General features: G+C 64.8%; 1 protein-coding gene across 1 annotated transcript; it reads right to left on the reverse strand.

Moving 5' to 3' along the window:
- Positions 1–505: 505 nt before the first annotated feature.
- On the reverse strand, positions 506–20,820 carry PLEKHG2 (pleckstrin homology and RhoGEF domain containing G2). The gene is made up of 18 exons (XM_044435444.1): positions 20,772–20,820; positions 19,784–20,193; positions 17,600–17,700; positions 14,927–14,993; positions 14,325–14,371; positions 13,747–13,897; positions 12,595–12,726; positions 10,705–10,887; positions 10,302–10,394; positions 9,817–9,903; positions 9,325–9,358; positions 9,127–9,228; positions 7,746–7,847; positions 6,878–6,916; positions 6,073–6,089; positions 5,343–5,630; positions 3,791–5,246; positions 506–2,469 (listed from the first exon to the last, which is right to left on the reverse strand). Exons 1-18 carry the CDS (start codon positions 20,818–20,820, stop codon positions 539–541), a joined length of 5,289 nt encoding a protein of 1,762 aa, XP_044291379.1. The 3' UTR covers positions 506–538.
- Positions 20,821–22,047: the final 1,227 nt, after the last annotated feature.

The following is a 22,047-nucleotide window of genomic DNA, read 5'->3' on the forward strand; positions in this document are numbered from 1 at the left end:
CTCGTCTGGCCTGCGTCCCGCCAGCGCCTGCTCCACCCACGGGGCTATAACGCAAATGCACCGAGATGTGCGTCGACCTCGCGGTTCCCCCCCCCCCCGAAGAAATCGCAGCCTGCTTGAAAGGGGCTTCTAGGAGAGACACGAGTTTTAAAACCCAGCAGTGCTCCGAGCCTGGACTGGCTTTGCTTCACGTGCCCTGATCCTGCGCTGGACGTGTCTTGTGCGCGGCCACCGACACGCCGGTCCAGGCTGGCCTCTCTGTCCTCTCTCGACACAGGGAGGCGAAGATGGGGCACAGCTGTCCGCCCCCCATCGGGGCCCCCACCGAGTTCTCTCTCCGCTCGCATCCGCCTCCACCCAGGGGGAGCCGTCGGGCGCCGGCGGCCTCCCGTCCCGTCCCGTCCCGCCGCGTCGTCTCGGCTGGAGCCTCCCGCGGTCTCTGCCCCCCACTCCGCCGGGGGCAGCTCCGGGCCGAGCCCGGCTCGGACGTGCCCTGGAGGTGGGTCCGGTTGTGCCACGAAGCGCGGAGGCTTTGGGCTCACGTCTGGGGCGGCGTCTCCAAGGCGCCGCCGTGGGCCTTCCGGGCGCCCACGTGCTCCGGGGAGGCCAGCAGCGGGTGGGTCAGGCTGACCTGGGCGTTGCTGAAGGAGGAGATCCGGCCGGTGCCGCCGATCTGGATGTTGACCGTCGTGGAATAGCTGGCCTTCTGCTGGCCCCTGTCCACGGGCCGCGTGGGACCCGGCGCCACGGGGGGCTCCGGAGCGGGGCAGCCCTCCTGCTCCAGGGGCCTCGTGGGGGGGCTTGGCCCGCCTCCTCTGTCCACACGCTTCAAGCACGGGCTGGGCACCTTGGGCCACGGAGCGACGGAGCTGTAGGGCGCCCCCAGGGCCCCTCCCACGGCCGGCTGACCCCCACCGGCCACCCCGCTGCCCTGGGGCTGCCGATGCATGGAGCGAGGTAAGGAGCCCCCTGCCGGAGCAGGGACCGGCGTCAGGGGCACGGGGGCCACGATGTGGGCCCGTGGCTGCCCAGGGGGCTGGGCGCACAGGGGGGTGAAGGTGTACGGGTGGGCTGCGGTGGGGGGAGGGGAGCAGAACCGCGGCCTCACAGGGCAGGGGGACTGTGCCCGGGAGCTGGGCTCCGAGGCGGAGGCGGCGGGGCCGGGGGGCCCGAAGAGCTGTGCCGTGGGGGGCATGGCTGCCTGGCGGAGGGGTGAGGGGGGCCCGGCGCCGAGGTCACGGGAGGGGGGGCTGGCCGTGGCCGCCTCTCCGGGGAGCGGGGCCTGCGGCTTCCCCGCCTCCCCATGCCCCCCAGGCACGGCCTTGGATGGCAGAGCCACGAGGGTCCCCGGGAGGGCCCGGCCGGGGTGGGCCGGCCGCTCCTCGTCCGGGGCTGCGCCGCCCTTCCTGGCCAGGCTCTGGCTGATGCAGGAGGCCGCGATGTACCTGGAGAGGGCGGCCGCGCTGGAGGAGAGGCACCGGCGGACCGGCGACGAGGCCGGCAGCTTGGGAAGGGCCACGGCCGGCTGAGGGCCCCGGGCGGGCGTCGCAGGCCCCGCCTCTGCTGCCCGGAGGCCCAAGGGGCCTGCGGGAGGGCATTCCCGGGGGGGTGCCTGCTCAGTGGGGGGCGAGGGGGGCGCAGTCCCCAGAGCAGCGAGCAGCGAGGGGCCGGCGAGCTTTGACGGGTCCGGCGCGGAGCTGGGATTCAGGGCTGCCTGGCTGTGAAGCCCGGCAGCGGCTCTGGGGTCTTCCGGGCACCAGAGCCCCCCCTCGTGGCCCACCGTGCCGTTCTCGGCCCTTTCTGGGTGAGGGGAGCCCCCCCTGCTCCTCGGGGCGCCCCTCGTTGGCTGCCAGGGCCCGGGGCTTCTGCGGGCTGGGCCCTGCTCCTGCCCCTGTGGCGAAGCCCCCCGTGCCCCGTGCGGAGCTGCAGAGCTGCCCGGCGGGGGCCTTGGTGCCCCCCTGGAACTTTTGCCCTCTGGGTCCCTGCAATTCTGCAGTGATCTGGGGGGAAGGCCAGGTATCCCCACGCCTGTGGGACTTTCTGGCTGGGCCCCCAGATCCCGGGACGGGTCAGCGGCCTCCCCCACCTCCTCGCACACCCCGGAGGCGTGGTCTCCCTCCCCCACTTTCGCGCTGATGCACTTCGGCTCTGAGGCCATTGGGGCACCAGGGCCCATGCTGCACGGCGCTGGCGGGGAACCGTGGGTGCTTCGGTGGGTGGCGGTGTCTTCCTCCGGCCCGACGGGCAGCGAGGCCCCCGCTTCCACGCCCACGGGGTGGGCAGGGGGGCCCGGCAGTTCCCGCCGCAGCGGGCCCAGGAGGTCCGGAGAAAGGCGCGGGAGGGGCCTGTCCCCGCGCAGCTCGAGGGCCGTCCCCCGCGTGGCGGCCACGAGCGGCGTGTTCTCCTGCACCCCGACCACGTGCTGCAGTGCCTCGTGGATGAGCACGTGCCCGTAGATCCGCGGCTCACCTGTGGGGAGAGAAAGGGGGGGCGGCGTGAAGGGGCCCCTCCGCGGGGCGCGCCAGGCCCAGGCCGCCCCTTGCCCTGCTCGGGCGCATCACCTCGGGCCCTCGGAGCGGAAGGGCCGCTGCCGTGACGGAGCCAGAGCACCGGCGAGCGGCTCTCCTTCTGGCACGTGGGGCTTCTAAGCCTCAAGCAGTGAGTTGTGCCCCCCCCCCAGCCCCCAATAGCTTGAAACAGTTCCTGAGGCTCCTGGAAGGCGGACACAGAGGAAGGACGGGGCTCCCGGCAAGCCAGCCTCCAGCTGATGCCGCTGCTTTAATAGAGAGCTGGGAGCCCCTCGGAACTTAACGGGCTTACTTCTGAGTAGATATGTCGCGACACACACCGTTGGCGTGCCAGACACAGCCGGCCCCCTGCCAGGCCAAAGGGGCCATGCAGAATGCTCCCCGGGGGCCTCGACCCCCCACCCCCATCCGGTCCCGCTCGCTTGGCCGGTGCTTCCTCGCCTCGTGTGCCCTGGCAGCGGGTGGGGGTTGCTTCGTTGCAGGAGGCGGTTAATGCACAGATCATTTTTGTCCTGGAACAGCCTTTAATACTCCCCAGTGCACTCCCTCTTTTAAACAGATTGCCCTCTCCATGGAAGTTAACGGATGGAAGGGAAAACGCATCTTCATGAGGCCTAGAAGGCTGGCAGGACAAAATGGGGAGGGGACGCGCTGCCCACCCCTCGTGCCGTGGGCTGAGGACCTCAGTGCACTTTGCAATGAAATGGGTCCCCACAGAGCTGCCCACTTCAAATGGATCCCGATCTGGATATTCTCCACACTCTGCTGAAGCCCCTAACTGCTGAGGGTCGAGTGCCCTGTGGAGCAGCCCGTGCATGCAGATTTTGAAAATGGGAGCGACTGAAAGCGCAATTTGAAATGTGGGTGCCACGGTGCTTTCACCTCTGCCCAGCGACTCTCAAACACCCCCCTCCTGCTGCCGGCCGCACCGCCCTTCCGGCACTGGGCCAAGCCCCACGGGGCTCCCGGCATTTGGCCGCATCAGAGAAGGCGCCCTTCTTACGAACGGCTCCCGGGCGCTTTATTGCTTGCGCGGAGTCGCTGAACGCGTCTGCACGTGGGCTGGGCCACGACGTGGCGCGTTTCTCCTCGGGACCTTCGCCACGTGGCCACAGAGCCCTGCTCCCGGGCAGCATGCGCCACGAGACGTGATCGCCGCCCCCCCAGCCCCGGAGAGAGCGGGGAGCCCCGGGTGCCCGGAGTCCCCATGCAGGGCTGGCCAGGGGAGCCCCCACATGCGGGACCAGGCGGGGTTCACTCACAGTGGGGGACGCTGGCCGGCCGGCTCTCCTCCTGCGCCGCGGCCAGGCTGCGGCCGGGGCTCCTGCGCCGGGGGGCCCGGGACCGCCCCCCCGGCCTCTCCCCGCCCCGCCGCTGCGCCTTCAGCCGGTTGATCTTCTCGCTGTACATCTTGGCCAGCGCCTGCACTTTGCTGAGGATGCGCTCCGAGTTCTCCAGGAGGCACGCGTCCCCGCTGTCCTCGCACAGCGCCAGGGCCTCCGGCCAGCGCTCTTCCTGGGCTGGGCCGGGCCGGGCCCCCGGGTCTGGGTCCCTGTCCGGGCCTGGGGGGGCGTCGTCCAGGTCCGAGTCCTCCACGATGCGCAGCGGCTCGGCGAACGCCGGCGCCTCCGGGGAGGGGTGCGGGCCCCGGCTCGGCCCGGGGCCCGCTCTGTGCGGTGTGTCCAGGCTGCTGCGCTCCTTCTCCTGCCAAGCCCTCCGGATCTCTGCGCAGGATCGGAACTCGGGCTCGGCGGCCTCCTCCCCCCCGTCCCCCAAGCCAAGCCCCCCCGCCCCCTGCCTCGGGGGGCCCTTCTCCCCGCCAGGGGCGCCGTCCGCTGGCCCGCCGTGCGAGTCCCCCTGGCCGGCCGGGGTGGGGGGGGCCTCACTGCCCCCGGGAGGTTCGGCGCCGTCTGCGGCCCGGCTGCCGTCCGAATAGCTCCGCCCCCTCTGCGGCGGTTCGGGGCCTGTGGGCCGCGGGCCCCGCCCCTCCCCGGGGTCTTCGCGGCAGCCCGGCCCTTGCGTGTTGCAGGACTGGCTGCGGCCCCGGCCAGGGTCTTCGCGGCGGGGGGCGCTCTGTGGGGGGCGGAGCCTCCTGCGCGCGGCCCCTCCCACCGCCGGGTCCCGCGCATCGTTCTGCCCCAGGATGCTGTTGAAGCGGAGCACGGACTCCCGCACCACGCCGGCCGGCACGGGGGGCACGCAGTCCCGCCTGCCCAGCCCCGGCCCCCTGCTCATGGCCTCCACGCCCTCGTAGTAGCTCTTCACCCGCTCGATCAGCAGCCAGTCGTCCCTGGTCAGCGCCGAGTCCCGCCGGGCCCTGCCCTCCGCCGCCTCCCTCCTCTCGCCCCTGCCCGAGCCGGCCCGGGGGTCCTGCAGGCGCTCGGGGCTCCGGGTGCCCACGGCCTCTCGCCCCTCCCCGGCCGGGTCCTGGGCCCCCCCCGGCGCCGGGCAGGCCTCCTCTGGGGCCAGGCCCTCCCGGGTGGGGAGAGGCGACGGGCCGCCAGGCGGCTCCGGAGGCCGCGGCTCCTCTTCTTCCGAAGAGTCCCTGGCGAAGGGGCGGCGGGGGGGCGGCGGAGGCTGCTCCAGGGGGGCGTCTCTTGGGCACGGGGCACGGGTGGCCCCCGAGGCAGTGCCCTCCTGGGACGGATGCTCCTCTTCCTCCTCCTCCTCCGCCTTCTCCTCCAGTTCTGCCAAGAGACTGTTCTGCAGGGGCTGCTCCTGGAGGAGGACAAGGACAGGCGTGGCAGCCCGAGGAACTCACCGCTGCTGCTCGGTTTGGTCTTCGCAGGCGGCCTCTCGCGAGCCGGGACTCACCCATCCCTCCTGCTCCTCGGCCCCCTGCGCCGGCACGTCGCTCGCCTCCGGTTCCCCTGCGCTGGGCTGCGCCCGGCCCCCCCGGCCCTCCGCGTCCAGGCCCCGGCGGCTGAGCAGCTCCAGGATCTCCTCCGTGATGGAGAGGCCGGTCGGGAGCGGCTCCTCGGGCAGGCAGAACTCCGCCTCCCCTTCGTCCCGGTCGGACTCCGCCGGCCCCGTCCTGCCGGCGCCGAAGGAGGGCCGGGGCGGCTCCGCGGCGGGGGGCAGCTCTCCCTCGCTGTCAGGGTGCTGCGGGGAGGAGGGCAGCGTCACCGCGGGTTGCTCGGCGGCACTGGCCCACCGAAGCCTTCCCGGGCCACCCTCGGGGCGGAGACCCTGCCGGAAGGGGCAGTCGGGGCAGCCGCAGGTGTGTCGGCAGGGCCGGCGTGGGTCTCCCCACCCGGCGTCCCTCGAAGGTGCCAACACACACGGCACTTGAGGAGCCGCTGACCCGGCGGCTCGCTCCCGTTTGCATTTCTATATGCTGATCTTGTGTTTCTGGCTTGCTACGTGGCTCTCCTTTGTACTCCCTAATAAATAGCATGTTTGCACAAATTGCTGGATTGTTTGTTTCTCTGGAGAAAGCACAGGGACTAGAAGCTTGAAAGGGGAAGTCCACATTTTTCTCTAGACTCAGCTCTCCACCCCTTACAGCCAAGTGCCCACAGATGCAGACCCCAAAGTAACTTACCTTTAATTTGGCCATGTCTGGAACGTCCCCAGCAGGGAAGAGAGGGGCAGGAGGAGAAGAAACCAAGATCAGAGGTTTTCGCAGAACAGGGAAATCTACATTCCCACTGAAGTGGCAGTTTAAATCTGTTGCAGCGAACGTGCTCAAGAGCCGTTTCGTGGCAGAAGCACAGCTCAGCTCCACGGGGTAAAATGTCTTCCCGTGCATCTCGTCCCAACACAGCTGAAGGCATGAGCGCCGCCCCAGTGGTCGAGCTTGTCTTATACAGCACCCAGCGAGCGTCACCTTCTCAGCAGCGTGGGAGGGAAATCAATAAAACCACCCCTTTCTACTGGGAACAAGTTGCTAGATCTGGAGGAGGCTAGAAGCCAGGAGATGGGATTGGTGGTCCTGGGCAGGGCCCCCTCCCTTCCAAGGGGAGAGAGAACCACATTTTCAAGAGAGCGGGAAGTGCTTCTGCATCGATCCCACCCGGGAGAAACCTGCAAAACATTTTCTGCAGTTGGATGCGCGGACCTTCGGCCTTCCGGAAAAGACCCTCCGGCCTTCGTCTCCACTCCGTCGCCGGAGGACAGAATTTGGGCGAGGAATTTGGGCAAGGAAGAGGCCGGGTGTGTCACACGCTTTGTAACAGCTGGGTGGGGGTCGCATTTGGGGTAACGGGGTCGGGCATCGTGCCCCCTCCACAGCATCTCTGCAAGGTGAAGCACTAAATACGCCCGATTGACAGACGGGGATCGGCAGGGAATTAAAGGGCGGCTCAGGACGGACGGGCCTGGCCAGGCCGGGAGTGGCAGGGACCCACCTGGCTGATGGAAGAGGCTCTGGGAGTCCTTGGCCGGCTCTGCAGGGGGGCGAGAGAAGCAGGCAGGTTAGTTCAGAACTCCAGGAAACGAGGGAGAGGCAGGGGCGCTCGTCAGGAAACGCGGTCTCTCTTGAGCAGCCTCGGGGGATAACCATCGGCGTGGATCCAGCAAAGCAGAGCGGGCCCTGCGGCATGTCCCTCGCACTTGCGGGCAGGAGGCGAAGCGCGCCCTTCCCGTTCCGGCACTCCTGCCCCCGGGGCTCTGAGACACTCCCCCCCCGGCTCCCCAGCGCCTGCGCTCCAACGACTTCCATGGAAGCTTCCCCAGGGAGGTCCGCCTGGCGCCGTCGTTATTTGTTTTTCGGCATCAGGCTAAGACCTTTTTATTTCAACGATATCTGAATAACTCTTAATATCATCTATAGGTTTTAATTTGCAGCCAGGGTGAATCTGGATTTTATTTGTATTGTGTTTGTTTATTTTAGGTAAGCCGTCCGGAGGCTATGCGATGGGACAGCATACAAAAATTCTAAATAAGTAAGTAAATAAATAAATAAATAAAGCTTCTGGGGAAAAGAGAAGGCTGATGGGAAGTGTTCCCATTAGAGAGCGCAGTGCTCCTGGAGTGGATTATCCACAAAGGCTTCCCGGGTTACAATCTGTGCAGGGAGCCACCGATCCTCTCCAGGCTCATCCCCGAACACAGCCCGGATCGGGCCCACTGCGATGCCCGTTTCTGAGGGACCCTTTCAAAGGACTTCCTACCAGCACCCTATAAAACCCGGGTCTTGCCGCAGGCCGCCCCCTGGTGGCAGGACTCGCCTCCACGCCCTGCCCCACCGATGGCGCATTTCTGGCCTGCCCTCACCGGACTGCCTGCGGCCACGCCGGTAAGAGCCGCTCTTCTCCAGCTGCAAGATGGGGCAGCTTCGACGGGCCCTTTCGGGACTGTGGATGTTCCCTGGAGGCTCTGCAGGAGGACACGGAAGTCTGATCAGGCCAAGGGGTAGCCTGGGTCCCGGTCCCAGGACTCTGCGGGGAGGACCCGGCGGCCTCCCCTTCCACCCGACCGATCAAAGTTATCATCGATGGAGAAAGCAAATCTGGTAAGGAAGGGACCCCTTGACGTATGTGCAGCCAGGTAAATAAATCAAGGAGGTTTCCTGGTTCCTGGGTGCCCCATTCCTCCAGTGAGAAGCAGGATGGGAACAGGAGCAGAGAATTAAATGTTTGATTGCAAGAACTGCAACTGGTCTCCCCTTCTGCATCCAGAGCATCTGCCTGACTTTCAAAGATTGTTGCTGAGCGTTTTACTAGGTGTGGAACGGACTGCGGCTTCTGTTCGCTGAAGTTTCTGCCCTGGATCAGGTCGATGGGCTATGAAGTGCAGGGCTCAGTTCATCAAACCCTGCAAGCTGCAGGGCATGGGCAGGAATTGTCTTGCTCTTGGGTTTGCTCACCCATCATCCGGAAACCAGAGGCGGGCTGCCTTGGCGCGCATTTCCACCGGAGGCCTTTCTGCTCTAGAGGGGGCTGAGCTTTTCCCCTCCAGGCTGTTGATCGTCTCTGACTACTTTGGTTTTGGTGCAGAATCGTGACCCAGGCTCTACACGAAGAGCCTTCCTTTCCTGATTTTCTATTGCTTGTGGCAGTGGAATAACACAGTTACACAAGCGGATCTGTTTTTCCCCCATTTTGAAAAGCACTCCATTTCCTTGGCTCTAACAAGAACCAGAAAAGCGCACTGAAAAACCAGAAGCCACTTTGTAGTCTAACAAGCCAGCCGTCAGCTGTGAGAAAGGCACGAGGAATGCACAGCCAGGGGCTCACCTAGAATATCTCATGGTTTGCAGAAGTCCCCCCACTGGACATTAAATTAAATTAATCAAATTATTAAATTTAAATTATTAACTTTAGACACGTTCTAAATAAATAAATAACTAAATTGTGTTTTTCTGCTGGAGTGCAGCGCCACCTGGTGGTGAAAGAGTGGGAAAGCAGGACAACCTGCAGAGAGCTGTAATTTTAGTTCCACTAGGAATAAAATAAAATAAAATAAAATAAATTTTAGGAAGTACAAAGTGCATCCAGCAGATTAACAGCCTCCGCTAGAAACGGCCGGAATGTGGCACGTGCCTTCGCAGAACCTGCCTGTGTTCATCCATTCCGAAAACCATGCCAACCAGGGGCTTCTGGCGGCACCGACCGGGCAGAAGAAGGGGGGTTTCTGGCCTGCCGGCTCTTCTCACCTGATTGCCGCCGGCTGCGAGCGCACGCCCAGGACTCGTCCGGCCGAGGGGAAGGCAGGGGCTTCTTGGGCGACTCTGGGCTGAGGAAGTCCTCGGGGGAACCTGCAGCGGAAGCAAGAAGCGGCTCGCTCGCCTGGGCTGCACCGCAGGCGGGAGACTCTGGCGCGGCGCGGCCGGGAAACGGGCTCGCTCACTCACCCTGGAAGCTGTTCTCCAGCAGGACTTGCTTGGCCTGGAACGAGAAGCGGGAGGGGAGGCGGGTCAGAGGAGAGCGGGGCAGCAGGCGGGGAGCAGGGGCCTGCCAAGAAGCCACGTCTTCTCCAGAGACGGTGCCCGAGAACTAAGTGAGCAGAGTCAGCCGGTACATACGAACGGGGCAGTGTGGCACAGTCGTGAGAGCTCCGCGCTGGGGCCTGGAAAATCTGGGTCCCAGTCCCCCCATGGCCAAGACGCTCCCGGGGTGACTTTGGGCCAGCCACAGACGCTCAGTCCAGCCTACCTGGCAGGGCTGTTGATGTGAGGATAAAATGGAGCTACGTAAGCCGCTTTCGACACATCGCAAGAGGCCGCAACGAAGGATATGAATGCAATGCAATGACCACAACATTCCCCCTCTCTCGGTCCAGCCGGCTGTCTGGCGCCCTCTCCGCCTGGCTGCTAAGACCTGAGGCCAACACGGCCCCCCTTTACCTTTTGAGGGATGGATGCCGGGTGATTCTCCACTATTAGCCGCTTCAGGTAATGGATCCAGAGCCGCTTCTCTTCCTGGTTCCTCACCTGCAGCAGAGGAGGCACCCCCTTGGGTGGCCGTGCCCAGCAAGGAAGGCCAGGTGCATGCGCGGGATCCCCCACCACGACACACGCTTCCCGCGCTCCCAGGGGTTCTGCTCTTTGCCGGGCCAAGTTCCTTTTCGGAGAAGGCCTGGGGAGGGCGTTTCAGCCGGCGGGGGGGGGGGGGGGGGGGGGGGGGGGGGGGGGCAGGCAGAAGGGGCAGGGCCGACCTATGGGGCAGGGAGACCTGCTTGCTTCAGGCCAATGCTCACCTTCCCCAACCTGCTCCAGGACTCTCGACTTCCGCCCGGGCACGGAGTCGATGTGGTCGCGCCAGGCGCTGTCCCGGGACCTGTGCATTCTGCCTGCGCCCTCTGACCCCACCAGAGGAGCCCGAAACTCACCTGGACCACATGCTGCTGCTTGGGGATGGAGCGGTCGGAGATCTTGAAGGTCGTGGGGTCCTTCGCGCTCTCCTGCAGGGCCAGGTTGCAGCACTGTGAGCGGGACACAAGCAGCACAGCTGAGCAACGGGCCACATCTCCTCCCAGCCCGCTGCAGTCCTCGGGGAAGAGACGGACACCCTGACCCCGAGCAGTGCGGCTGCTCCGGAAACTTCCCGGCCGCCTTCGGTCCACGCGAGTTCTGCTTTTCTGCGCTCCGACTGACAGTTTTCAAGAAAGGGGATCTCCTGCATGACGCCCGTCAGCCAGCGCCTTCCCTTCCCGGGGCTGCCGTGACTCGGGGCACCCCGAAAACCCGGGGATCCCCGCCCCAGCCTGCCCCCCGCGCACGGACCCCACGTACAAATATGTGGCTCTTGTAGACGAAGGCTTCGCCGCGCCGCTTGGCGATCAGGACCACCTTGCTGAGGAGGAAGAAGACCCTCTCCTTGCGCGCGCGCGGCACCCGGAACTGCCCCTCCAGGATCAGCTCCCCGAAGGCCCCCAGCTCGGGGCCGCTCCAGCCGACCAGCAGCCCCTGGATCTCCTGGAAGGGACAGAGAGGGCAGGGCAGGGCAGGGCAGGAGGCTGCCGCAGCCCCACCGCGGAGGGGAGGGGGTCCTGCTTCGCCCCATCCTTGTGACTGTCGTTGTTTGTCCCAGGTGTCGCACAACCTCAGCTCAAAAAGAGAACGACCGCACAATAAAAACCCGAGAAGGAGCTTGGCAAGCGCTACCCATAGCAGCCCCAGAGTCCGCCCCATGCGGTGCAAAACGCCGGAGCCACAGGGGTTACTCCTCCCAGGGTCCGAAGGAAGGAGAGGGGGATTCTCTGCCTGGCCCGGCAAGGAGAGCACAGAGCAAAGGCTCCCTGGGCAGAGCATTCGGCAGCCGGGTCCCCACGGATCGGGCCCTGCGCACCCTTCTCTCAGGGGCCTGTCCAGCAACCAAGGGAGCCTGCAAACGGCGGCGGCACAGCGAGCGATGCAAGCGTCTGCGGGGGACCGGGTAGCATTGGGACACGGGTTGGTAACCCATGTCTCCATGTGCCACGTCCAGTCCCCCCATGGGGGCTCTAGCTGTAACCCCCCCCCCCCAACCAATGGTGCGGCCATTTCCTCAGAATTGCTCTCGCCGGTCTTGGCTCTTGCCGGGAGGGGACGGAAAGGGGGGACAGGAAATTTCAAATGAAGGACAAAACGGCAGTCATATCACTCGCTTGTCCATTTTCTGGGTCTGAGCATCGGCCCAGATAAACACGCGCGCCTTCGTCTGGCAGATGTCCGGCGGCCGAGTAACAGAGCTGTCTGCATCCCGCCGTTTTGGGACCCGTCGTGCAAGTGTGGGTGCCAGAGTCGGCCCCCTGACCCTCTGGGTCTTCAGCAGGAAAGGAGAAAGCCGCCCCCTGCCTTCAAGGGGGCTCAGAGGTGCAAGGAAGGTGTGGGGCTGGCGGCAGCTCAGAAGCCAACCGAGTTCGGCACGCACTTCCTGGGGGCCGGGATCCGGGGCCTCCCGCCCCTCTTCCCCACCGCCCCTGCCCAGCACAGAGTCGTGCCTGGCGGCGCGACAGAGATGTCTACTCGTGAGGAAGAGGCAGGAGCTAACGGGGAGAGTCAGGCATTGGACCAAGGAGACTTATCTTTGAGGACCAGTGCCCAGATGGCCCATATACAGCCTGGCTCTCAGACTGCTGCACAAGAAACCTCTCCACCGTTTGATCCCTCGGCCCCTGAGTGAATGACCCCCCGTCGGCTGACGGAGAGGCGTCCGAAAGAGCAGCTCCCGCTGATTCCAGCTCTGGGCTGCCTGAGCAAGGCCCCCCCCCCCCGGCTCCTGGCTCCGAAACTGCCGAGCAGAGTTCAGGAGAGGACATGACGGGGAGTCGGCACACGCCCAAAACGGGGGGGCTTTGGCACGACAGGCCCAATTACGACGGCAGGACAGGGGCCTGTCCCACCCACGACCAGAAAGATGAGACGGGAAGGTCTGACGCCACGTGGTCTCCCAAGATAACTCAGAAGAGAACCAGCCACTGGAATCTTAGGGAGCTCGTTAGCGGAGCTCATCAGTTACACCGTAAATCTTGTAGCGACTAGTAATAAGAGTCTTTAGCTGCACTGCCGGCTGCCGTGCGAGTTAACTGAAGGCGTGAGTTACGACCGCACGACACCCCGGCAGCAGACGCGAAATCCCGCGCTCGCGCGAGGCGGGGAACCGGCGCGGCCTCTGCGGGCGCCCGACTGCGCTCCCCGTACCTGCAGCCGAGCTGCGTGCTCCTGCTTGCGCTTCATGTCGTTGATGTACCAAGCCACGGCCGTCATGGTGATGCTGGCCTCCTCCACGGCCTCATAGCCCGGGCTGCTCTTGTCGTAATGCTTGGCCAGCTCCTGGTGGGGGGGGAGGCAAGCGGGGGGCGGGGGTTACGCACAGGCAGAGAGCTGCTGCCCCAGAGGGCCTTGGCTATTAGCAGGTGATAGAAAAATGAAATTAATAAATGCATACAGGCAGTGTCCTTCAAACCTGAGCTTCGTTTGAAATCAAGCGTGTGATTTATCACTTTGCTATGTTCGTATCCTGTCTCTTTCCTGCAAGGTACCCAAGGAGTGTCCTGGCTGAGTGGGGATTGGAAGAACCCACTTTCTAGTCCTCATGGAGGCAGGGAGGAGGAAAAGGAAAGGAAGCTGGGTCTGTTACAGGATGCAGTGTTAGGCAAAGTAGCTTCTGGTGACTGGCTGAGGGCTTTGCCACCCGATACCACAACGCTTTGGTGCGATTTTATCGCTTTGTGGCACTGAGCGGCTAAGCCCTTCAAGCAAGCAAGCGAGCAAAGAAACAAACCCCGAGACAACGGAACGCGGCTCCGTGGGAGCGTCTTTCGGCGCTTCTGGCCCCGCCGCAACGCGATGGCAAGTAGCGCTGCCTTTTCTCAGTGCCGGGAAGCGGGGCCTGAACGCTGTGGGCCCCTTTGGGCCATTTTTGCTGATGGGAGAGGCCCCCCCCCCACGCCCCTGAGTGCTCCTGGCTGCTTCAAGGGCAAATAAAGCCTCAGCCCTCTTGGTGCCACCCAGTCTGGCCCTCGGCCGCTTATCTGCACAACAGCCCTGCGGGGGTGGCTCCTGTGCATTTTTAAAGGCAGTGGACCAAGGCTCCCCGAGGGCCTTGTGGGCAGGTCTGTGGCAGAAAACAGAACTGCACCGCGTCCGGTGGGCCGAGCCGGACCCCCTCTGCCCGACCGACTGGAGGAAAGATGGGAAAGCCAGCGCCGAAGTGCCGCCACCGCTGCTGCCCCTTCCGTGCACCCCGGCCTCACCCAGCTCCCTCGGGCCGCTCGGTGGGAAGCAGGGAGGGGGTCCTGCCGGCCCCTTCCTCCGCGTTGCCCCCCTTCCCGCGCCCCCCCCCCCGCTCACCTGCAACAGCAAGTGGTACTTCAGGATCCGCTGGACGGGCTTCAGCAGGTACGTCTCCAGGGGCAGCGAGTGGGACAGCAGCGCTTGTCTTTCCCGGAAGAACCGGGCCAGCGAGTCGTTCTCCATGCATTCCCGCAGCACCGAGACCGAGCTGGGGGGCGCAGCAGACTGGGGTTACTCCCCCTCCGTGGAAAAGGGGGACCCAACAGGGGAGGAGGGAGAGGGAGAAGGGGGAGCATGGAAGGTGGAGGATTTCCCGACCCGGCAGGGGTCAAGTAGATTTTGAATTTGGGGAGCGCACGTTTCTAGTCCTCAGGGATGTGGTGAAGAAGAGGAAGCTACTCCTGGACATTTTGCAGGCACGAAGCTACGGCAAGCCTCTCCCCACTGCCGTGGGGCACGTGGTCAGTGCAAAAGGGTGAGGCAGCTGCTGTCAGGGGCTGCTGGGATTTGTAATCCAAAACGCTGGCTGCGTTGTGCCCCAGGGTCTGTCTCTGCCTCGCCCCCCCCCCCACCAGCAGCAGGCCCCCCGATGACACCCCCGGGGTGGGGCAGGCCAAGCAGTCCCTCATGCTTACTTGGGGTAGTTCATGCAGTACAACGTGTAGATATCAAATTCTTCACTCTGTGAGAGTTAACGAGACAACAACCCTCAATCTGAGACCACACGCCTCCAAGCGGCTTCGCTGAGCAACATCTGTGTCCGCGGAAGAGCACCAGGGCCGTTTCTTTACGTTCGGGGGCAGACAACGCTTCTCCAGCCGCCTGGAGCACCGGGCCCATCCTGCTGGTCCTCGGTGCGTGTCCGGTGCCTTCGCTGGGCAGGGGCTTGGCTGCAGGAGCAGCTGTGGCATCGCCTTCCCGTTCTCGTTCCCGCTGCTGGGCCGCAGGGCACCCGGCCCAAGCCGCCCTTCCCATCCCGAGCGACCGCAGGGGGTGCGCTTGTCCACCTGCGCCAGATGCAGCCCGGGCCTGGCCTGCTTCCAGCCGGACCACAAAGTGCCGTGGCAGAGAACGCCAGGGCCAGCGGCCGCGAGCCCCGAGCCAGCGCTTCTCCCGCCAGGCCCTGGCGGGGGCCGCGAGCCCGGCAAAGACGCCTGGAGCCTCTTCCAGGAGGGGAGAGGCCCCCGCCCCCCATGGAAGTGGGGAGGGAGGCCGACCCCGGCGGACAGCCACTCACCCGCTGGACGAAGCACTCAGCCACGGCGTGGGCGCTGGCGTCGCGCTCCAGGTCTTCCAGCAGCTCGCTGCTCGGGGAGAGAAACGGGGCGGGGGGCTCAGGCCGGGAGGGCTCCTTGGACACCCGCTCTGCTCCTGCACCGCCCCCCCCGCCATGCCCAGGCCGGCTGCGCGTCAGGACGGCCACCCCTTCCGAGCGAGTGGAGCGATCGGCACGGAGAGCGCACCGGGAGCTCTCCGGAGGGGCTGCATTCCTTCTGGGCGAGGAGCCCGTCCGTCCGCCAGCCGTGTCCCCCCAGCCTCCTTGGCGGGTCCCATCCCACCCCCCTCCCCGCAGGGCTCTTCTTGAGCTCTTAAACAGACCCAGATGGACACGCAGCTCGGCTGATAGAGATATTGGCAGCCGACCAGCCGTTTTCGCGACGGGGGGGGGGCGGGCAGGGGGGAAGAAAGAAGAGGGCCGGTGTGAGACGCTACAAGGGGAAGGGAAGCTTGGCTATTAGCCAAGGACCCCTGCTGGCAGACCATCCTTAATGGCCATCCTCGACTGGGGGGTCACGGAGGGAGCGCCCTTCCTGGATGGGGAATAAAGACCGGAACAAAAGGACGGCTGAAAATTAGAACTGCTCGAAGCACGCGCTTCAGAATTCTCCGGGAACCGCTGAGGGTTGTGCCCCCTTTCAACACACAGGAAAGCTGAATCACAGAAGCCCCCTCAGGCCAGAGCCACCAGTGACACAGGGGCGCCCTCTTGCTCGCCTGCGGTGAGCAAGAATCACTTCCAGGCGACCAGGAGGTTCGTTTCTGTGTGTTAGAGGGACTCCTCCCCTTTCTCCCTTTTTGGATGCCTCAGATTGTTCGCAGCAGGACATGTGGACACCCAGGCCAGCCAAAGGATTTCAGGCTTGCACTGGGAGGACGGCAGGAATCGATCACCCGCAAGGCCCCTCCTATGTCTATGATTCTGAGAACGCCTGTGGATTTTTTGGCAACCCTGGAACAAAACCGAGAGTTGCCAGATTTTGACTTGTTCATATGGCAAACCTTCTTGAACCTGGAAAGATCAGGCGTATAGCAGACCTCCCCAACTCAGTGGCCTGCAGGTGTGGACCACAGTTCCCAGCATCCCCAGCCAGTAGGGCTAACAGGGGATCTGTGGGTTGCAGTTCAACCCATCTGGGGGGGGGGCACCAGATTGTGAAAGACTGGCCTAGACACTCCACACTGGCAGCAAGAGTGGCAGAGGCCTTCTTCACGTGTCCTAGGCCTGAATCTTGGCATTCCCAAGATTTTATGGGGCTGACCCAAATTAAGGCCAGCCTGGAGTCCATGCACCGGAAGGTGCCCCATAAACCCAGAGGTGATAGAAACACTCGCCGGCTGTGCCTTTCTGTCCTTGCGAGCCAAGTCTGGGATTGGGAGGGCCAGAACAGAAGGATGAGCGTCCCCCTTCGGAGAGGCCTGGGACCGATCCTGTCCCCCATTCAGAGGCCAGGCACTTTGGGGTTCGGTGTGAGCGCACCCCTTCTGCATAAGCAGCATTTCAGCCCCTCCCGAAGCCGCCCGCTCGTGCCCCTTTCCCAGACCCCCATCCCCTCCAAAACACGCATCCCCCTTCGAAGCCCCTCACCTTCCCCCAAGCCCCGCTCAAGTTACAGGCTCAGCAAATTCCAGGACGAAAAGCATTTCCTTTCTGGGAACGCCACCGTCTCCCCTACCACGCTAATTGCCGCAAGAACAGATCCCGGATCGGACCGTGTCCAGGAAAAGGCGCTCCGCAGCCAAAGACCCACAGGGGGCTTCTCCTGGGCCCGTCTGAGATCTGGGCAGGGAAGCCCCCCCCCCCCCCCCCGTCCCGTCTTGCCTTGCCCCCTATGGCACATTTTCAGAGCGCGCCGCTGGACCGTTCAAAGTCTGGAATATATCGCGACGGACGGACACGAGCGAGCGAAGGAGCGTCGTGGGAACGGCACGCTGGGGGGCCTGCCGCCGGGCTCCTCGCTGGCCAGCAGGGATTCCCCCATCCTCCCAAGAGAGACCAAAAAGGGGCTTTTCATGACCTAGCAGCCTTCAGTGAATCGGCTGGGGGGCCCCAGCCTTCTCGCCAGGGAGGGCCAAGGTTCCCTTCCGGGGGCCCCCTTCTCCAGGAATTATTTCCGCAGAGCTGCCAGCGAGAGCGAGGAATGCTCAGCCCTGCAGAAAAGCAACCACGCAGCCCGAGGCAGGGCTGGCCACGGAGGGTGCCTGCGTCCCGCCCCGTCCGGTTGGTGCGGGGACCCCTGGCCACGTGAAAAGCAGCATGTCCGAAAAGCAGGTTTCCGGCCCCTTTGCAAAGGGCCCCGGGCCGCCTTTGGGGAATCGGGCCCTCTGGAGCGGGCTCGCGAGCCCCGCTCTGCTTGGCGCTGGAAGAGCCAGGCCTGGAGGATACAGCTCTGTAGATCTGGCAGATTTGGACAGAATTGCTAGGATTTTGTTGAAACAGCTCTGCAGGCAAAGCCAGTCAATCCGGTTCATCTCAAACGAAGAAACGGTCCGGTTAATTTGCATTCTGACTTAGATTATCGGAAAGCAAAGGTTTCCCCTCCGCCATCCTTCCAGGGTTCCTCCCGCAGCCTTCTCTGCTGGCCACCAGCCCCCCCTCCAAGCCCAGGCGCAAGGATGGGCTGCAGCTCACCTGTTGAACTCGTAAATGTCTTCGATGTTGCAGAACAAGGTGTTGACTTGCTCAGGTTTGAGCGGAAGCTGCCCAGAGTCAATGATGCTGCCCAGGTAATCCTGCGAGCGAGAAAACAGGAAGCTAAGAGATGGATCCTTGATGTTCCGATCCAGAAGAACAGGGCCGCTGAACCTCTTGCAGGACAGTGGCCAAATTGATCTATTTATTAGATTTATAGCCCTCCTTTTTCTTACAAAGAACTCAGAGTGGCTTACACAAGTTTCCTCCTCGTGCTCTCAGTGTTATCCCCACAACAACAACCCTGTGCGGAAGGCTTGGCCGAGAGTCCGTGCCTGGCCCAGAGTCACCCAACGGGCTCCATGGCTGAGTGGGGACCGGAGCCCCGATCGCCCGAGTCCCAGGCCCACGTCTTCACCACCGCACCACATGGGCTCTCCAGTTCTCCAAATCCCACTTTGGAGAAGTTCTTTGGGGGCCTCAGACAGTGCGGGGGGGGTGGAATGGGGTGGATTGAAAGTGCAAAAGAGAAACAGAAACAGGCCCGCGTATGTTAGCTTAAAGCTCTTCCTGCTCATGAGGATGCTGCAGGGGGGAGATTTCCCGAATGGGGGAGGAGGGATCCGCACAAAAGCTGGGGGGGGCATCCTGGGGGGGGGGGCTGTGCCGAGCGGCATGCTTGGCTGAAGAGCATTTGCATGCGCTGCTTCTGCTTTCTGCACGGTTTCCCGTTTGCAAAGCCCCTGGCAAGCCGGCTGCTCCTGCCTTGGCCTCTCATCTCAAGCGTCCCGCCCCGCATTCCGGGGGAGCAGGAGCTTCCGCCCCCAGGCGCTCAAAGCCTCGGCCGGCCGTTTGCATGGTCAACCCAGGAGGCACTGGCTCAAGCCCGGCTCTGCGGGCCGGCCGGCCCCTCACAGTGCTCTTGCACAGCCCGAAGGACGGAGGGGACTTGCATTTCCTCCGCCCTGGAAAGGTCGCAGAGATGGAAAACCACGTGCAGCCGGGCGACGAGGCGTGAGGCGCCCCTGAGGCGCTGCTGCAAGCGGGCCACGTGTGAGCGGACTGAGGCCATGGACCCTTGAGGCTGGCCTGGCCGGGCTACTTTAGACAAACAGGAGGAGGAGATGCCATCGCGCCTGCGGCCGGCCTTGCCCTCCCCTCCCAAGCTCCCAGGAGTGACCAAGGAATTCCAGGAATGCCAGCAGCAGGGAAGGCTGGACTGGCAGAGGAAGCTGGAAGGGGGGAGGATGCGTTTTCCCACCCTCCAGAGATGCGGATTCCGTGCACTCTGGGGAGGAAAGCAGGGGCAGCGTGAGGAGTCCCCCTGCCCCACCTGGCACACCCCAGTCTGCATGGCGAGGACCCCCATCACCCAGGCGGGGTGGCCAATGCGGAGGACAAAGGGGCTGCAGCCGGAGCCTGGCAGGCGCCCGGCTGGCACAGCCCCTCCACTCCGTCGCCAGCCCAGGAAAGAAGCCGGCTGGTGGAACGCGCGGCGTGTGGGCCTGAGGCACAGCCTGGCCTTCAGATGGGGCAGCGGTGCTGCCGCTGCCGAACACACAGCCCTGTCCTTGGCTGGCGAGTCCAGGGAGACCCCTGCTGCCCCAGAGCAGAGCCCCCTCTCGGCTGGCATCCGGCTTCCAACAGGGGACAGCCACACGCCACCGGGAAGCCGACGGGGCGGCCTTGCCGGCGGTTCCCAGGAGCTTTATTCCGAAGCGCCCACGGCAGTCCAGCAGCCCTGCCGCCAGGAGGCTCTGGGGGCCTGACGAGCTGCTCCAAGAAGTGGAAACATCCGTCCGTCCCTCCTTCCCCAGATCTCTGACCCGGGAGCTGCCCGGCCAGCTGAGAGGTTGCAAAGCCAGTGGGACTTCAAGCCCCCCGAGGCCCGAAGGGCGCTTCCCAAGGGTGAGCACAGGACAAATCTGCCTGCAGGAGTTGGGCCTGCTCTTCAGACCCGGAAAACGGCACCCGAATGGGCAGGAAGCAAAAGGAAACCGTGTTTCCACGAGCCTGGATTAAAACGAGAGGAAGCGGCGCTGACCGGCACATGGGTGCCACCTGCTGGCGGGGGAACTGGACCGGGCTAAGCCCCGCTCAGCCACAGAGCTGGGCCTCGCCGTCCCTCCGCCTCGCCTCCCTCGCAGGGCTGTTGTGAGGCAGCAGAGGGGGGCCAGCGCTTACCTCCACGATGCTGCGCAGGTCCCGCACGTAGGCCTGCTCCGTCTCCACAATCTCCAGCACCACACGGTCCAGGTGGGAGGGCTTCCGCCGGCGCTCCTTGGCCGACCAGCCGCGGTGCGCCTCACCATCCCCGCTGTCCAGGAGGGCCACGGGCGTGAGGTCCAGGCTGATGTCGCTGCCATTCTGGTGGGGGTAGGACGGCGGGCAGCCCCCAAGGCCGCCCGCACCGCTGCCGAAGGCGCTCTGGCCGTCCTGCAGGGACGCCGAGGAGGCCGAGGAGCTGAGGCTGACGGGGCGGTCGCTGTCCGAGCCCACGGTGTTCACGGAGGTGCAGCTGCCCAGGATGGGGTCGGACGCCATGTCGGAGCCGATCCCCACCAGCGAGGAGGCGGACGAGGGCCGGGATGCTGCTGGCGGGGCGGGGAGTCAGAGGCAGGTGCGGGGCCCGGGGCTCGCGGGACATTCACCCACCGGCGCCGAAGAGGGAGCCCACCCCACACATCTCCTCCCGCAGCGCTCGGCCTCGCGGCAGTGGAACGGGGTGGCTGCACCGGTTCCTCCCCCCCCTGCATTTGCCCTCGCGGCTCCTTCTGTTCTTCGCGCTCTCGCACACCCGCCCCTCCCTTCTCCACATCCTTTGTGGCTTTTTCTCACCTTTTGAAGCCGTGGTGTCTCGCGCAAGGCATTCTGGGAGCCGCAATGTGCAAAGAAAGGGCCGCCGCGCACCTTCTCCGGGGCCCCCTCCCCTCCCCCGGCTCAAGCGCACATCTAGAGCGGTGCAGCTCGCAGGAAGAGGGTGCGGAGGGGGGGCAGCGCGGGGGTTGCGAGCCAGCCGGCCAGCAAACTTCAGACCGAAACCGGATTCGGGGCTCTCGCGGCCGAGGGCCTCCGGCTTGCAGGCGGGTGCAGGAACATCTCCGCGCGCAAACGGCCCGGGGGCCTTTCCCGACCCGTCGCGCATGGGCAGCGGGCTGGGGGGGGCACTCACCTGGCTTGCCTGTTTTCTTCGTGCTGCCCTTGCGGGCCCCCTCGGGCATGGTGAGGCAGTCTCTGGCGCCCGTCCTGCAAGGGATGGCGTTGCCTGGATGATCGGTCCGTCCGCGGCCGGCCCCGATCGTCGGGGGGCCTGCCGCGAGGTAGCGCAAGCGGGGCTCCCGAGCGAGGCATTGACAGCGCCAACATGTAAGCCCGGCCGCCGCTCCCAACCTGCTGCCCGCCAGATGCGTCGGCACGGCAGTGTCAGTGTCTCCAGCCGCCCGGAGGGCTCCGGGTTGGGGATGGCTGGAGCCGAGCACGGAACCGTCAGGCAGCGGAATGTAAACCGACGCGTTTGGTCTGTGCAGCCAAACTGGCACGCGGGCCTCCGAGGCCCAGGGCTCGGCGATCGCTCAGAGCCCCCGAAGGAGCCCCCGAAAGGCTGAGGAGGCGTCCCAGCGTGCCCGAAAGAGCCAGAAAGGCATTGGGTCAGCAGCAGCCGCAGGCGGGGATGCAACACCGGCACTTGCGGAACCGGTGGACGCTGCCGTGCCGGCGAGCTAAAGCCGAGGTTCCCCTTCTGCCTTTCTTCTCATGTCCCACCCCATGGGGGGCCACTACAATATCCCTAAAGCCGGTATGTGGAGCCGGAGGTCCCGGGTCAAGCGGCCCCCCGGGAACACCTCCAGCCAGGCAGCCCCCACCCCGTCTCCAGCTACAGATCGTTCCCTGGCTTCCACGCTTTCGCACAATTTTTCTCCGCTGCGGGGGAGCTGGCGTGCCTCTCCAAAGATTTAGTCCCTGCAGGGAGAGCATGAAGCCAAAGCAGGAGGGTATTTGGGGCATTTTGCCCCCCCCCCCGTTGCCTTGAGACCGCCCACCATGGGAACACCGTCTCCCAGGGCTTTTCCCAAGTTCCATTCATCAGCAGGTGAAAAGGTTCCACGGCGAAGGGGAAGAGGAAGTGGCGGAGAGCTGCTGAGGAAGCCCAGGTCTTGGCCCGACCCATGTGCCTCTCAGCCCCACCGGCCGAAGGCGGGAGGACCAGAATTGGGTTGCCAGGGGCCGGTGCACATGGCAGAGAAGGCAAGGCTGCAGTCGCCACGTCGGCGAAAATCCAGCAGGAGAGGCGGACGAGCTGTTTGGAGGAAAGAATGATGTGTGGAACTCCCTGCCACATGATGCGACGCGCCATCTCTACGTTACGACAGCGCTCTGGGGTGAAGGTTCTGGCAAGCGCCCGCACCTCTCGTTCGCCACCTCCTTGGCCACAAGGGCCCAACCAGCCT

This window comes from Varanus komodoensis, unplaced genomic scaffold (genome assembly GCF_004798865.1).
Source record: "Varanus komodoensis strain SLA01 unplaced genomic scaffold, ASM479886v1 scaffold29_3, whole genome shotgun sequence".
In the NCBI taxonomy this organism is placed as follows: Eukaryota; Metazoa; Chordata; class Lepidosauria; order Squamata; family Varanidae; genus Varanus; species Varanus komodoensis.

Excerpts from the sequence above, each read along its gene's own strand:
- PLEKHG2 (XM_044435444.1), bottom strand. The coding sequence starts at position 20,820 with ATGCCCGAGGGGGCCCGCAAGGGCAGCACGAAGAAAACAGGCAAGCCA. Across the intron at positions 17,701-19,783 it reads ACCTGCGCAGCATCGTGGAG|GATTACCTGGGCAGCATCAT; the intron begins GTAAGCGCTGGC and ends TCTCGCTCGCAG. Across the intron at positions 5,247-5,342 it reads CCGAGGAGCAGGAGGGATGG|GAGCAGCCCCTGCAGAACAG; the intron begins GTGAGTCCCGGC and ends GTCCTCCTCCAG.